General features: G+C 60.0%; 2 protein-coding genes across 4 annotated transcripts; both read left to right on the top strand.

Annotated features, from left to right (window-relative positions):
* Positions 1-622: 622 nt before the first annotated feature.
* On the top strand, positions 623-7410 carry DDX25 (DEAD-box helicase 25). Of its 3 annotated transcripts, XR_009115639.1 has the most exons (10): positions 623-1228; positions 1313-1405; positions 1500-1602; positions 2199-2313; positions 2668-2845; positions 3454-3691; positions 3902-4064; positions 4171-4359; positions 5704-6186; positions 6929-7001. XR_009115639.1 is itself a non-coding variant. In XM_058041370.1 (9 exons), the coding sequence occupies exons 1-9, from the start codon at positions 1116-1118 to the stop codon at positions 6991-6993; spliced, it is 1257 nt and encodes a 418-aa protein (XP_057897353.1). In that variant the 5' UTR covers positions 623-1115; the 3' UTR covers positions 6994-7410. The 3 variants fall into 3 exon arrangements, 2 of the variants coding, with proteins under 2 accessions (XP_057897353.1, XP_057897352.1); XM_058041370.1 differs by lacking the exon at positions 5704-6186 and having other exon boundaries at positions 6929-7410; XM_058041369.1 differs by having other exon boundaries at positions 5732-7013.
* A 909-nt stretch (positions 7411-8319) lies between these two features.
* On the top strand, positions 8320-14037 carry VSIG10L2 (V-set and immunoglobulin domain containing 10 like 2). The gene is made up of 12 exons (XM_058041345.1): positions 8320-8389; positions 8464-8817; positions 9559-9843; positions 10819-11094; positions 11228-11500; positions 11766-12026; positions 12114-12407; positions 12498-12800; positions 12998-13120; positions 13194-13218; positions 13413-13585; positions 13964-14037. The coding sequence occupies exons 1-12, from the start codon at positions 8320-8322 to the stop codon at positions 14035-14037; spliced, it is 2511 nt and encodes an 836-aa protein (XP_057897328.1).
* Positions 14038-15982: the final 1945 nt, after the last annotated feature.

The raw sequence follows: 15982 nt of genomic DNA, 5'->3' as shown, positions 1-15982 counted from the left end.
GGGACACAGCCCCCAAGCCCTGCTGGAGACAGGGACCCTCCCTCCTCCATGGTCCCCAGCTCCGCAGGGTTTCCCAGCACCCTGTGCCACACAGGAGCCCCCCAGACCTTACAGGGACGAGAGCTGGCACCGTGCGGAGTCCCCGTGTGCAGCAGGGCACCCTCACCGCCCTGCCAGGAGCCGGTGCCCAGCTCCCCGAGCACGCCCTCCCACCGCGGGCCCCCTGCCCGGGCCGTACCCGCTGCCGCCGCTCCGGTGCCGGATGTTCCCGCCCCATCCGGCGGCCCGGCACTGTGGGACGGCTCCATGGCGGGGGCGGAGCGCGGGCTGCGCGGGCTCGGCCCGGCGGGCGGCGGCCCCGGCCCGGGCTGCCCATGGCACGGGGCCGCTCCGCGCCGCTCCGGCTCCCGCTGCCCCGGGCTGCGCTGGCCCGAGCGGCCCGGCCGGGGCACGGCCCGCGGGCTCGGCCTGCTCCCCGCGGCCCCCGCGCCGCCCGCGCCCCGGCCCGAGCCGGAGGACGAGGAGAGAGGTGGGTCCGGAGGGGATCGCGGTGCCCGCCCCGCTCCGAGCCCCGCCGAGCGCGGAGCGACCCCGCGGGGTCCCGAGGGAGAGGCGGCCCACGGCATTGAGCCGTAATTGAATCAAGAGGGCGTTTAATCGACAGGAGGGAAGGGCTCAGTGCAGTGCGTTTGGATGCTCATTTATGAGTATGGTAAAAGTAAGTCTGGAATAATGGATGTTGCCTGCAATGTTTCTAATGAACCCTCAGAACAATAAGATATCCTCTGGGGAGAGAAGAGGATTCTCACTGCAAGCCCCTTGTTGTAAACTAAAACACAAGAAGTTCCCCCTCAGTATGAGGAAGAACTTCTTGACATGGAGAGTGGCAGGGCGCTGGCACAGGCTGCCCAGGCAGGTCCTGGATTCTCCCTCCTTAGGAACATTCCAGACCTACAGGAACACGTTCTGTGTCACCTCCATTTGACCCTTCCTTGGAAACAGTTTGGACTGGATAATTTCCAGAGATCCCTCCCAGCCCTAATGATTCTGTGATTCCGTTTGTTTTATTTACGGAGTTGCTGCCTTTCCCAGTGCCGCTGGCTGAGCTGTCACTGATGAACAAGTTGATCCACACGTCCCTGGTGGAGTCCCAGCAGCACGTGGAGATCCTGCAGCGAGACCCCAGCTCCCCACTCTTTTCCATCAAGACCTTTGAGGAGCTGCCCCTGTGAGTTGCCACAGCCCCCAGCCCCACCATGCTCCAGCACACCAGCCTCCTTCACATGGGCGCTCGGGTGCTTTGTTTCCACAGGAAGAAGGAGCTCCTGCAGGGGGTTTATATGATGGGCTTCAACAGACCATCCAAAATCCAGGAGCAGGCCCTGCCCCTCATGCTGGCTTACCCGTGAGTAGGAAGGGGTGAGGTGGCTGAGCCCCGGCTCCTCACAGCATCCCAGCACCCGACCCCTGCATTGCACTAAGCTGCTTTTGCCTTGCAGGCCCCAAAATCTGATTGCCCAGAGCCAGTCAGGGACAGGGAAAACAGCAGCTTTTGTCTTGGCCATGTTGAGCAGAGCCAGTGCCAGCGAGAAATATCCGCAGGTAACACAGGACAGGGAGAGCTGCTGCAGGAGGGGGTGGCCCAGGCGCCCAGGACGCTGCCAGGGGCAGAGCTCTGGGCTTTGTCCCAGTTCCTGTGTGACTTTACCCACTGGAGTGGGGTGATAAACCACCAGGGCCCAGTGGCAGGTAGGACCAAAGGCACAGTGCCCACCTCAGGATTGCCAGAGTGGATCAATCCAGGCTTCAGCTACCCTGGAATTTAGGTTTTGAGGAGCAGCTGCAGACACTGCTGGTTTCTGGTGGTCACATACTCCCAGTGCCCTCTCAGGGTGCAGAACCAGCTTTGCCAACAGCTTCCAGCCGTGTAAGATCTCCTTTTGAATGTGTGGACAGTGTGACTGAACTAGGGCACAGGAACAAGCTGCACCACGCTTCTGAGAGATGCATTTCCTCCTCCAAAAGAGCAGCAGCAGCTTCTTTCTGCCCCCTTGGCTGGAGCTGGGAACACAGCCCAGCTCCTGAGCCTCCAGCCATGCTGTGCTGCCCCATGCCCTGTCCCCCAGTGCTGTGGGATGCTCCTGAGCTCCTCTGCCCCATCCTGGGCCTGACAGCTCCTTCCTCTGCTCTCCTGCCAGTGCCTGTGCCTGGCTCCCACCTACGAGCTGGCCCTGCAGATCGGGCAGGTGGTGCGCGCCATCGGCAAGTTCTGCACGGACATCAAGGTGAACTACGCTGTCCGGGGAAACCGAGGTGAGCCCAGCCCAGCCCAGCTCCCAGCACTGCTGCACAAACAGGGAGGGGGCACAGGGATCCTCTCTTAGAGCCTGGAGCTGCCAGGAACTGCCCAGACATCCATGAAGGGCAATAACATCGTGTCTGTCCCCTCTCCTGCTGAGGAGGCTTTCCATCATCACTGGCTGCTTGCAGACTCCCTTTTCCCATGTGGGGGTGGTTCCCATGCCCCAAGGCTGTAGGGAAGTGTCGTGATGACCCCTTGAAGGCATCACTGAGCAGCCAGAGTCTGAGCAAGCCAAGGGAAAACACAGAGCAGCAGAGAGCTCCATGCCTGGAGGCAGCCAAATAAATCCTTTTGTCCCCTTGCAGTTCTGAAGGGCACAGTGCTGGAGGAGCAGATCATCATCGGAACTCCGGGCACCACCCTGGACTGGTGCTTCAAACAACGCATCCTGGACCTGACAAAGATCTCCTTGTTCGTGCTGGATGAGGCTGACATCATGATCGACACGCAGGGCCTCTCCTGTCAGAGCATCCGCATCCACAGGTGAGGATTGCTGAGAGCTGCTGCCCTGCTTCCCTGCTTTCCCTTCTCTCCTGTAGCTTTAGAGGAGTCTGTTACCAAAGGGCTGTGAGAGTGTGCCCATGGTGCCAAAGAGGTTTGTCCACAAGTCTGTCTTTCTGTACAGCTGCATGCACTGGACACACAGGAAGACACTTCACCTTGTTTAGCTTTCCTTTGAGCTGTTACAGGCTCACATTGACTCACAGAACCATAGAATGGCCACAATTGGAAGGGACCTTAAAGCCCTTTCCCATTGGCAGGGACACCTTCCATTAGACCAGGTTGCTCAGAGCTCCATCCAGTTTGGCCTTGAACACTTCCAGGGATCCAGGGGCAGCCACAGCTGCTCTGGAAAACCTATGCCAGGGCCTCACCATCCTCACAAGGAAGAACTTCCTCCTAGCATCTAAACCTGTTTTCTTCCAGTGTGAAGCCATTCTCCCCTTTTCCTGTCACTATAGACTCTTGTAAAAAGTCTCTTTCCATCTTTGCTTCCCTTTCCATTGAAGGCAACACAAAATCAGTTTAAATGAGGGTTTCTGTCCTTTGCCTGGGACAAAGGGGATGACAGAGCTTTTTCCCTGCCCCAGGGCTCTTCCCAAGAGCTGCCAAGTGCTGCTGTTCTCAGCCACTTACAAGGAGCCTGTTCGGGCCTTTGCTGAGCGGATCATCCCCGACCCCATCGTGATCAAGCTGCGGGAGGAGGAGCTCACCCTGAGCAACATCAGGCAGTACTTCATGGTGTGCCAGAGCTCAGACGAGCAGTACAAGGCCCTCTGCAACCTCTATGGCAGCTTCACCATCGGTCAGGTCATGATCTTCTGCCAGGTAAGAGGCCTGCCTGGGAGAGCCCTCTCCCATTGGGAATAGCTGGAATGGGTCATTTTACAGTGTGGGCACAGTGGGCTCCTCCAAGACCCCCAGACCAAAGGAGCAGCCCCCAGGGGAGTGTTGAAAACTGCCATGAGCTCCCTGAAAAGGGGCAGGGCACTCTGGAGAGGGAGCTGTTGGCCTCAGCCTCTCCACGTGTGTGTGCAGACCAGGAGGATGGCAGACTGGCTGTCGGGGAAGATGAGCCGGGACGGGCACCAAGTGGCCATCCTGACAGCAGAGCTGACGGTGGTGCAGCGGGCCAGCGTCATCCAGCGCTTCCGTGAGGGCAAGGAGAAGGTCCTGATCGCCACCAACGTCTGTGCCAGAGGTATCCTGCCCCAAAACGCACCAGGCCTGCTGTCCTCCCACGTGGGCCTGAGCAGCAGATCCCGTGGGACGAGGCAACCCAAGAGGATCCTCTCCCTCCGTTGCAGGCATCGATGTGCAGCAGGTGACCACGGTGGTGAACTTTGGGCTGCCCATGGATCAGGACGGCGAGCCGGACTTTGAGACCTACCTGCACCGCATCGGGCGGGCCGGGCGCTTCGGGCACCGCGGCATCGCCTTCAGCGTGGTGCAGAGGGAGACCGTGCCCCTCGTGCACAGGATTGAGGAGTATTTCCGTGAGTATCCGTGCTCACGAGGGTTTGCAGGTGGAGAGAGAGGCGAGGATGTTGGTTCCATGATCAGAAGGCTTGATTTATTATTTGATGATGTATATATTACATTATGACTATAGTAAAAGGAATAGAGCTGAGGAGGCTTTCCATCATCACTGGCTGCTTGCAGACTCCCTTTTCCCAAATGGGGGTGGTTCCCGTGCCCCAAGGCTGTAGGGAAGTGTCGTGATGACCCCTTGAAGGCATCACTGAGCAGCCAGAGTCTGAGCAAGCCAAGGGAAAACACAGAGCAGCAGAGAGCTCCATGCCTGGAGGCAGCCAAATAAATCCTTTTGTCCCCTTGCAGTTCTGAAGGGCACAGTGCTGGAGGAGCAGATCATCATCGGAACTCCGGGCTGCACTGATGGTTTTTTGAATCCCAGCGCCTGTTATCCCTGTGATTTTTAGAGGAAAGAAGGTTATAGAAGCCTTCTGATGGGCAGGAAACTGTGTCCATTCCACATCTCCAGCCTCAGAGCCACTCAGCCCTCTTGGTTCTTTCAAATACTCACCTGTCCTTGGAACCTGGAGTGAGCCTGAGGCAGACACTTCTTCTCTTTAGAAGTTCTCAGAAGGCTAGCTAGAAAAGAATGATAACAAAGGAGCTCTCTCCAACTCTGTCTCAGAGAGAGCTCGGTCCTTGATTGGCCATTAATTGTAAACATCCAAGATGGGCCAATCACAGGTGCACCTGTTGCATTCCACAGCAGCAGATGACCATTGTTTACATTCTTTTTCTGGGGCTTCAGCTTCCCAGAAGGGAAAATCCTAAAGAAAGGATTTTTATGAAAAGATGTCTGCGACAAGTATCAACATGGATCTGCTGCTCCCAGAGGCAGGGCTGGGACTGGGATCCCCTCCATCAAATTTCTGTACAACTGCATGCACTGGACACACAGGAAGACACTTCACCTTGTTTAGCTTTCCTTTGAGCTGTTACAGGCTCACATTGACTCTCAGAATCATAGAATGGCCACAGCTGAAAGGGACCTCAAAGCCCATCTTGTTCCCACCCTTTCCCATTGGCAGGGACACCTTCCATTAGACCAGGTTGCTCAGAGCTCCATCCAGCTTGGCCTTGAACACCTCCAGGGATTATTCCCTGTTGGCAAATAGTCCTTGTCAGGCTGCTCCTCTCCCCAGGGCTCATCTCACTGGGAATGGGTGACAGATACAGCTTTTAGAGTGATTTTTGCTCCCCAGCAGGCAAATTTCCCAAGAAGCAGCCCCGGAGGTTGTGTGCAACTTGCAGGGGATGTTAGCAGCAGCCAGGATGCCTCAGCACCTTCTTTTTTTCCCCTCTTTCAGGCATTTTCTCTGCCTTTCCTTGTCACAGGGGACCGGGTGCCCCAGCTCAGCTCAGCCCTGGCTGTGGGAGAGGAGATGGCAGCTGTGGAAATCTTTCCTGAGTGGAAATTGATTGTAACTTGCTAACATCAAGAGGATTTTCATGGGATTTGCCAGATGCCAGGGCTGCACTGATGGTTTTTTGAATCCCAGCGCCTGTTATCCCTGTGATTTTTAGAGGAAAGAAGGTTATAGAAGCCTTCTGATGGGCAGGAAACTGTGTCCATTCCACATCTCCAGCCTCAGAGCCACTCAGCCCTCTTGGTTCTTTCAAATACTCACCTGTCCTTGGAACCTGGAGTGAGCCTGAGGCAGACACCAGGCAGAGGAGGCACCAGCCACACATTCTGGCAGAGATTGTTGCTGTGGAGTAGAAGCAGTGAACAGCTGGAACAGCTGCCTTGTGGATGAGCCCAACCACAGCCACGGGCAGCAGGAGCCAGTGTGAGGATGAACCCCCAGCAATCTGACTTGTGCTTTTCATGTTGTGGTGCTGCACTTGGAGGGTGCAGACCCTCCCTGTCCTGTGTGGCTGGGGAGGTGGGAACAGGGAGTGGGGGCACATCAGGGGCTGAGCTCTGTGCTGCTGCTGCTGCTCTGATCCAGCTCCCCTCCTGCTTTGTGCCAGCTGATTTCCCTGCTGACCCCATTTCCCCTGTGTGACCGTGTTCATGGGGGGCTGAGGATGAGGGAGGAGATGAGGATCTGACTCCATGTTTCAGAAGGCTGATTTATTATTTTATTATATGTATTATATTAAAACTATACTAAAATAATAGAAGAAAGGATTTCATCAGAAGGCTGGCTAAGAATAGAAAAAGAAAGAATGATGACAAAGGCTTGTGGCTCGGACAGAGAATCTGAGCCAGCTGACTGTGATTGGCCATTAATTAGAAACAACCACATGAGACCAATCACAGATGCACCTGTTGCATTCCACAGCAGCAGATAATCAATGTTTACATTTTTTTCCTGAGGCCTCCCAGCTTCTCAGGAAGAAAACTCCTAAGGAAAGGATTTTTCATGAAAGATGTCTGACACCCCTGCACTTTCCCAGCTGGTTTCCCTGCTGCAGTGAGCACTCAGGAGCTTCCCAGCTGGCGTGGGGCACTCAGGTGGCACGGACAGTGCTCAGGGGAGCGAGCTCTGCACTCACATCCCATCAATTGCTCTTTCCTTCCTACAGAGACCACGATCAAGCAGCTGGATCCCTACGACATGGACGAGCTGGAGAAGCTTGCAGCTGAGTGAGGAGCAGGGATTCGTTCTCCCAAATCGAAGTTGTAGTTCTAAACAGGAGGAAAAGTTACAGGGGAAGACTTCCCGGTTCTCTTGTATTCTGAAGCTGTTGAGTTCTGTTGTGTTGCCTGAGGAGAGGCTGGGGCGAACCTTGTCTCGCTAGGTGGCAGCAGGAATCCACTGCTGCCATCCCAGATCCCGGGGCAAAATCCGAGTGTTCAGGGTCCCGGCAGTGCAGGAGAGAGGTTGGACCCCCGGCGGTTCCAGAATCCAAGTGTTCAGGATCCCATCGGTGAGAGAGAGAGGTTGGACCCCAGGGGTCTGGAACCCAAATGTTCGGGGTCCCAGCAGTGTGAGGACAGAAGTTGGACTCAGGGACAGGTGTTTGTGCCTTTGTTAATCTTTAATAAATGAAATTGTTTGTAATCACCAGGGTGGCTCCTTCTTTACCAGAATTCTCTGAAATATATCAACCCTTGCAGGTGAGGTTTGATTAGGTCAGTGTTGACAATGGTGTCATTTATTGGGTTGGCTACTGCACCCTGCTTTCCTCATCCAGATTTCTATCCAAACCCAGCCTGGACAGGCTCAAAAAGTGACCAAAACGTGATGAGAGTGCAGCCAGAGGTGGAAGCAGGACCTGGTGGTAGCAGGAGAGTGCCTGGCCCTGGCTCTGCAGTTCCTTGCCACCAGCTTTAACCCTTTGGGGCATTTCAAGCCTCCTTGTGGAGAGTACACACATTTAGTATTAACAGTGTGGTTTTGGTAATTCTAATTAAAGGATCAGTGAGGGAGATGGGAGATGCAAGGTAGTTTTTCAGGCTGTGCTGGGTGTTCCCTGATCCCCCTCACCACGTGCACCCCCAAATCCCCCCTGGCTTGCTCCAGCCCCCTGGCATTGCGTTACGGCACAGCCGCCCCTATCAATGTTTGATGGTCTGGGGCGTTGCAGACAGTGGGAGATGAAATATCAAACCTTGCTCCTTGCCTGGCTTCCCCAGCTCCAAACCCCCCAGCTTTGATCACAGGGGAGTGGCAGTTTATTTTCCCCTCCTTTAGCCAAAAAAAATATTGTGTGTGGAAGAGAGAACACTCGGATTAAATTCTCACGTGGGGGGAATGCAAGGATGCTGCCATTGCCACAGCAAGTGCGCCGCTCCTCAGCCCTGAGATTGCAGGGGCCCCGGCAGCAGTGGCGTCGGGTTCCCCCTGTGCTGGCAGGTTGATAAATAATTAACAGTTAATCAGGGCTGGGCTTAATTACCCGGGGGTAACCGGAGAGCAGGTCGTGCCGGAGAGCGCAGCGCTGCTTCGGCGTGCGGTGCTGGACATGGCGCCATGGAGCGCGGCCGGGCACCGCCGTGGAGGGGGCCCTGGATCCTGGTGCTGCTGCCGGCGCTGGCGGGGGGTGAGCACCGACCCGTCCCTGCATTTCGCGGGTGGGGGCGAGCGGGGCCCTGACGGAGGCGCTGCCCCGGGCAGGGCAGCCGCTGGCGGCCGGCGAGGCGGCCTACGAGGAATGGCGGGCGACGGGCGTGCGAGGCCGGGCCGTGGAGCTGAGCTGTGGGCCCGCGGCCGCGGCCCCGCCGGCCGTGGTGTTCTGGAGCTTCACGCCGCAGGGCGAGGGGCTCCCGCGGGCCGTGGCCGTGGGCTCGGGCAGGGAGGTGGCCGTGGCCCCCGGCACGGGAACGCTGGGCCGGGTGACGCTGCGCAACGGGACGCTGGAGCTGCGGGAGCTGCGCGTGGCCGCCCAGGGCCGCTTCCTCTGCCAGGGGCTCTTCCCAGAGCGGGGCCGGCTCCGCGTGGGCTATGCCGCCGTCCTCCTGCGTGTCCTGGGTAAGTCCCTGGCTGTGGCCAGCCTGGGGGGACCTGCTGGCCAGCAGCAGCCAGCATCACACTCTCCTAGATCGTGGTCAAGCCCAGTCCCTTGCCCAGTGGCCAACAGAGCCATCCACTGGCCAGCAAACACCCCCTAGCCAACAAAGGGCTCCACAAGCCCATAAAGTATAGCACAAGCCAGCAAAGTGCCCCACTAGCCAATGCAGGGTCCCACTAGCCAGCCTGGTGGTTCGCTAGCAACTGTAGTACCCCATTCACCAACCAGGCACCCCACTAGTTAGTGGAGTACCCTACTTGGCAATGTAGTCTGTCTCTAGCCAGCAAAGCATCCTACTAGCCAACATAACACACCACTAGCCAATATAGCATCCCATCAGCCAAGGTTGCTCAACGCAAGCCAACATAGCACTCATCAGCCAGCCCAGAGCTCACCATCAGCCACCAAACCTCCATTGCCTCCTAGTGCAGCCCCCTACGAGCCAACATAGCAGCCCACTAAGCCACCCTCATTTCCTTGCCCTGGCTACCCAAGCATCCCACCACCCCAAACTGGTCCCAGTAGCTCCCCCAGCCCATGCCCACAGCCAGGGTGCCCCTCACCAGCCTGCAGGTGTCCTCACTACCATTCCACTGGCTGCTGTGGCACTTCCTGGCCAAACAATCTGTCTGGGTGGGGGGCATGGGTGGTTCCCGGGGCGTTCTGCTGTCTGTGGGGCCGCTCACACTCGGTGCCCCCAGTGCCCGTGTCCAAGCCCTTCGTGCGGCCGACGGCGGCGGCGGCAGCGGAGGGGGCGGCCGTGGCCCTGACGTGCACCGTGCGGGAGGGGACGGAGCCGCTGAGCTTCTCCTGGCAGCACCAGGAGCCCCGGGGGGCTCCCTCCGTGTCCCCTGCGGGGCTGGGGGGCTCCAGGGCAGAGCTGCAGCTGACACCCGCCAACCGCAGCCACACGGGCTGGTACATCTGCACCGCGAGCAACGAGGTCAACAACCGCAGCAGCGACCCCGTCTACCTGGACATCGTCTGTGAGTGCCCTGGGTGCCAGCCACCTTGGGGGGCCTCAGCCACCAGCTGGGGGGCATCTTCAGGGCTGGGGCCATCCATGGCATCTTCAGGTCTGGGGCTCTCCATGGCATCTTCAGGGCTGGGGCTCTCCATGGCATCTTCAGTATTGGTGCCATCCATGGCATCTTCAGGGCGGGTGCCATCCATGGCATCTTCAGTGCTGGTGCCATCCATGGCATCTTCAGGGCGGGTGCCATCCATGGCATCTTCAGTGCTGGTGCCATCCATGGCATCTTCAGGTCTGGGGCCCTCCATGGCATCTTCAGGGCTGGAGCCATCCATGGCATCTTCAGTGCTGGTGCCATCCATGGCATCTTCAGGGCAGGTGCCATCCATGGCATCTTCAGTGCTGGTGCCATCCATGGCATCTTCAGGGCAGGTGCCATCCATGGCATCTTCAGGGTTGGGGCCCTCCATGGCATCTTCAGGGCAGGTGCCATCCATGGCATCTTCAGGGCTGGGGCCATCCATGGCATCTTCAGTGCTGGTGCCATCCATGGCATCTCAGGGCTGGGGCCATCCATGGCATGTATGTGGCCACCACAATGCTCTGTGGTTTGCCCATGGCCACTGAGCACGCTGCGACCATGGTATGTCCATAGCTATCATGGAACGTCCATGGATGTCATGTGTGCTGCTACCGTGATGCCTCTGTGGCCACCACTATGTCTCTGTGGCCACCAGGGTATGGCTCATTGCTTTGATGTATTGATGGCCGTCACTGGCATAATGCCTCTCCAGCCACCATGGCCACTGTGTGCGCTGCCACCACAATGCAGCCGTGGCCACTGTGTGTCATGGTGTGCTCACAGCCCTCATGGTGCACCCTTTCTAAGTGGCCTTTGCTGCCCTTCCCAGCAGTGGGAGGAAGCCCAGGGAGGGCTATGTCCCCTCTGTGGGGCTGTCCCTGCCTGAAGGGCCCCATGTCCCCACAGATGGCCCCGATGAGCCGGCCATCCGTGTGGAGCCCTTCTCCCCAGAGCAGGGGGGCTTCTCGGCGGGCGAGCGGGAGGACGTGGTGCTGAGCTGCCTGGCTCCCTCCAACCCCCCCAGCCGCTATGTCTGGCTGCACAACGGCTCCCAGGTGCACGTCGGCCAGACCTACGTGATCACCGCCATCGCCCGTGCCCAGGCGGGCACTTACACCTGCCTGGCCGAGAACAGCCACCTGCAGACGCGCACCCAGGCCACCATCGTCCTCACTGTGTACTGTGAGTAACCCCGGCGGGGCCCTGGGTCCCCACAGGGCGAGCCGGACCAGCGCAGCTCCCTGGTGAGGATGTGGGAGGGCGGGTGGGGCTGGGGGAGCCCACGCTGCCCCCCAGTGCCCATGGTCTCCTGCAGATCCGCCCGCCGGGAGCCCCAGCTGCTCCGCCCTGGCCTCCGATGACCAGCGGGATGTGGCCCTGCGGTGCCGCTGGCTGGGGGGCTTCCCCCCGGCCCGGCTGCGCTGGGTGGGCCCCCAGGAGGAGGAGGAGGAAGAGGGGTTGATGGGGACCAGCTTTTCCATGGCCACCAGGATCCAGTCAGGGGCAGCCACCAGGAACGGCAGCTCCTTCTCCTGCCTGGCCTCCCACCCCGCGCTGCCCCTGGGGGCTGCATGTGGGACCACCCTGTGTGAGTGACAGTGGCCCCATTGCCCCCCAGCCCCCTTTGTGACCCCCTGGTGTCACCCGGGCCGTGGCCAAACCACGGATGGGCACTCCAGGGTGCTGCTGCCTTTCCTGGGACCTTCAGCCCCTCCAGCTTGCTCCAAAACGGGGACGCTGTGGCACGGCCGGAATTGCCGAGCCCCCCTCACCCTGGGCTGGGGGTATCTCCTTTTTGGGGTGCTTTGGCCCAGCGTGGCAGTGCCCCGCTCCGACAGCGCTCCGTCCCGCAGGGGTCCCGGCGGGCAGCCCCAGCTGTGCGGCGGCGGCCACCAAGGGGGACGAGTTCGTGATGCTGCGGTGCCGCTGGGCGGGGGGCGCGCCGCTCGTCACCCTGCGCTGGCGGGACGGCGCGGGCCGGGCCCTGGGCGACCCCGCGCCCTCCCCGGCCGTGCTGGTGCTGGGCACCGACGGCAGCCTGGGCGGCCGCGAGTTCGTCTGCGAGGCCGCGCACCCGCTGCGGGCCGCTGCCGCCGAGTGCCGCCTGCGGCTGGGTAAGCCCGAGCCGTCCCCGCCGTGCCACCGTGCCGCGGCGGGGTGGCACCTCCCGGCCGATGGTGTCCCCCCTTGTCGCCGAGCAGAGGTCCCCGAGCTGCAGGCGGAGAGCGAGGTGGCGGTGCTGGAGGGCGGCGAGGCGCAGCTGGCGTGCCGGCATCGTGGCAGCAGCGCCGGTCTCGGTGCCACGGTGGCTTGGTACAACCCAAAGGAGCGGGAGGTGGCACCGGGGCTGGCCAAGTACCAGCTGGAGCAGGGAGAAGAGTGGGTCAACCTCACGGTGCGGGATGCCGAGTGGCCGGGGGACAGCGGGATCTACCGCTGCACCGCCACCAATGCCGTGGGCACCGCCAGCCTCCCCGTGCGCCTCCGCGTGGACCGTGAGTCCTGGGAAGGGCAGGGGTGGGCTGGGGTATCAAGGGTGGCCTGGGGGCATCGAGCCCCTCCTGCCGGGCGCCGTCTCGCCGCAGGGTACCCGGCCCCGCCCAATGTCACCATCAGTAAGCTGCGGTACACGCGGGCGCGCACCGAGGTGCGGCTGGAGTGGCGGACGCAGGGCGCCGGCAACCTCACCGGCTTCGTGGTGCAGCGGCGCCGAACCAAGAAACCCCTCCGGGAGAGCGCCAGCCCCTGGGAAACGGCGGCCGGCGACATCGAGCCGCACTCCCGCGACCGGCGCCTGGGGGGGCTGGACCCCGCGGTGCTCTATGCTTTCCGCGTCCTGGCCGTCAACCACCGCACGGCCGGGCACCCCTCCGAGGTGCAGACGCCAGGTGAAGCGGGCAGGGGCTGCTCCGTGGGGGCAGAGCGAGGGTTGAGCGGAGCAGGGCAGCGTTTCCATCGCGGTGGAGCTGAGGAGCCGAGTGTGAGCAGCCGTCGGCAGGTTTCAGGCACGGGCTCGCACCTCGCCGGGCCTTTCTGGGCTCTGCCCGTCCCTGCTGCCTGCCATGTTCGCTCTGCTCTCTTCCAGCCGAGCCTCCCTTCGAGGCCTACCCGGCGGTGACGGGGGCGGCGGTGGCCGGGATGCTGGTGGCCAGCGCAGCGTCGCTGCTGGCCGTGCACTGCATCGCCCGCCACAGGGACACCCTCCCGCGTGAGTGCGGGGGCTGCTCGGGGCCACAGCCCGGCCCCCGGCCCCCGAACGTGACACCCATCTCCCTCCGCAGGGCTGCACGACCTGCTGTTCCGCCTGTGAGTGCCCAAAGCCTCTGTGCCACCTCCCGTGCCCGAACCCCTCTGTGCCCGAACCCCTCTGTGCCACCGCCCGTGCCCGAACCCTCTGTGCCACCTCCCGTGCCCAAACCCCTCTGTGCCACCCCCTGTGCCCGAACCCTCTGTGCCACCGCCCGTGCCCGGGCACCAGCGAGCCCCCCGTGTCCCCGCAGGGCCGGGACCGGAGAGCAGGAGCCCGTGGGCACAGCGGAGGACGCTGAGGGAGCCGCAGGCGGCGAGGAGGAAGCAGGGCCAGCCCAGGGAGACTCGAGTGCCCCCGGTGCAGCACCGGCTGCCGAGGCAGCACCAGCACAGGGAGAGCCGTGTGCCCCGGGCACGGCAGCAGGTACCGGGGTGGGCTGAGGGCAGAGACACCTGCCCTGCTGAGCCAGTGCCCACCTGCCCCGCTGACCAAGCACCCACTGCCCCGCTGAACCAGCACCCATCCACCCTGCTGACCCAGCACCCGCTGTCCCACTAACCCAGCACCCACCTGATAATGCTGAGCCAGCACCCACCTGCCCCAGCACCCAACTTCCCCACCGACCCAGCACCCACCAACACCCACCTGCCCTGCTGAACCAGCGCCCACTGCCCCGCTAAGCCAGCACCCACCTGCCCTGCTGAACCAGCGCCCACTGCCCCGCTAAGCCAGCACCCACCTGCCCTGCTGAACCTGCCCCACTGACCCAGCACCCACCCGTGGCTCCCCCACCCCTTGCAGAGCCGCCCTCGGCAGCACCAGGCAGCACGGATGACCCGGTTAATGTCACCATCACCGTGACAGCGACACCGTGACCGCTCCTCATTTCCCTGTCCTGCTCTGTCCCGCACCGCGGGACGGCAGCACCCACCTGTGCGCCTCGGGCTGGCTCCATTCCCGCACCCGGCTCAGCCCCTCCGGCTCAGCCCCGGGGCTGCAGTTACTGCTGGAGCTAAAATAAATATTTAGGCTACAATAAATAGTTTCTCACCGATGGCAGGAAAAAAGGCCGAGGGCCGAAGCGCTGCACTCAGCCCCAGGGCTGGCATCGACTGGGGATGCTGCCTGGGGACTGTGCTGAGCTTCCTGTGGTACAAGAACAGCCACAAAGCTTTTTGTGGGAAGGGGCCTCATCTTCACCCCCAGGCTCCCCAGTATCAGGCCAAACCACAGGAGGTTAAAAATAGTGACTGGAGATGGTTTTTCCCTGCACTGGAGCAGGCACAAAGGGAAGCAGGGTCCAAGGAAAGTGTCAGGCAGTTCCCAGCTTTCCTGAGTCCTCATCCTCTGCTGTGTGTGGACACAAGGGCACCTTGGTCCATTTGCTGCTGTATTTGGTTAATAATAACCCATTGGGAAGTATGAAGCCACACAAACCAACCTTGATCACTGCCAACAGAGTATCAATCCCCACATCAGCCATAAAGCAGCATTAATCCCTTTATCAAACCACCCCCAGAAATACAAACCCCACCCAAACCCCCTGCAAACCATCACTTCCAAACACAGAACATTCTAGAGGGATATTACAGCTTCTCTGGAAAACACAGCATCTTTATCTGACACACCCACAATACAGGGGAGATTTAAGCAAAGTTGTTTAAAACCATGGTTCAATTTCAGTGTTTGGGGAAAACGAAGCAGCCACAGTTAAATCCCAACAACTTGTGGGCCAATCTCTGTGGGAAAAGGGGAAAGGCTTGCAGCAGATCCTGCAAAAGGAAAATCCAGGCTGGGGGGATGAGATAAACAAAAAGGGAGGAGGGAGATTTGTGATGGCTCTGGGGTATGTGGCAGCCAAAGCCCATGGGTGTGAAGTCCATGGTGTGCAAAGACATTTGGGATAAGGCAGCTCTAGCTGGGAGGAAGCACAACCCAATAAAAGGGCAAAAGAATAAATATAACCACAAATAATGCAACAGAGAGGCTTTGGGGAGAGCTCAGTGTGGCCTTCAATTACCTGAAGTAGGAGGGAGATTGATTTCTTATACAAGCAGATATGCAGGACAAGGGAGAACGGTTTCCCACAGCCAGAGGGCAGGTTTAGATGGGATATTGGGAATAAATTCTTCCCTGGGAGGGTGGTGAGGCCCTGGCACAGGGTACCCAGAGCAGCTGTGGCTGTCCCAAGTGCCCAAGGCCAGGTTGAATGGGGCTTGGAGCAGCCTGGGATGGTGGAAGGTGTCCTTGTCCATGGCAGGGGTGGGATGGGATGATCTTTAAGGTCTCTCCCAAATCAAACTCTGCTGGGATTCTATGAAACATAAAGAAACCCCAGCAGCCCATGGAGCTGCTGCTACCAAAGCAGATCTCAAGGGCTTCCTCCTCACACGAACACCACTCCCCAAACCCTGTGGCTGCTGGAGCTGCACCAGCAGCCCTGAGCTCCCCAGGGCTTTGGAGAGCTGCAGCCAGGCTGGCACAGCTCCCTCCCTTCCACACTGGCCAGGGACACGCTGCTCTGGGCTGCAGGTGTCACCCTGGGGTGGCCATCTCTGTAAATTGTGCTTCATTTCTAGGGCTTTGCACTGTGACTCGTGTGAGGGGAGTGCTTTGCAAGCACTGGTTTGGTTTATTTACTGGGATTAAATTTGGAAAGGAAAAAACACCCACCCAAGCCCTGCAGTTAAGGTTGCAGCACCTCCATCGTGCTGTGTCCAGGATGGGCAGGTTCCTCACAGTGCCCAGGGCTGCTGGGAGCTGTTTCACCAGGACTGGGTTCATTTCAGAGCTATCCAAGCTGTCAGTAATCCCTCAAAC

Source organism: Melospiza georgiana, chromosome 27 (genome assembly GCF_028018845.1).
Source record: "Melospiza georgiana isolate bMelGeo1 chromosome 27, bMelGeo1.pri, whole genome shotgun sequence".
NCBI lineage: Eukaryota > Metazoa > Chordata > Aves > Passeriformes > Passerellidae > Melospiza > Melospiza georgiana.
This window is presented reverse-complemented; position numbering and strand designations above follow the sequence as displayed.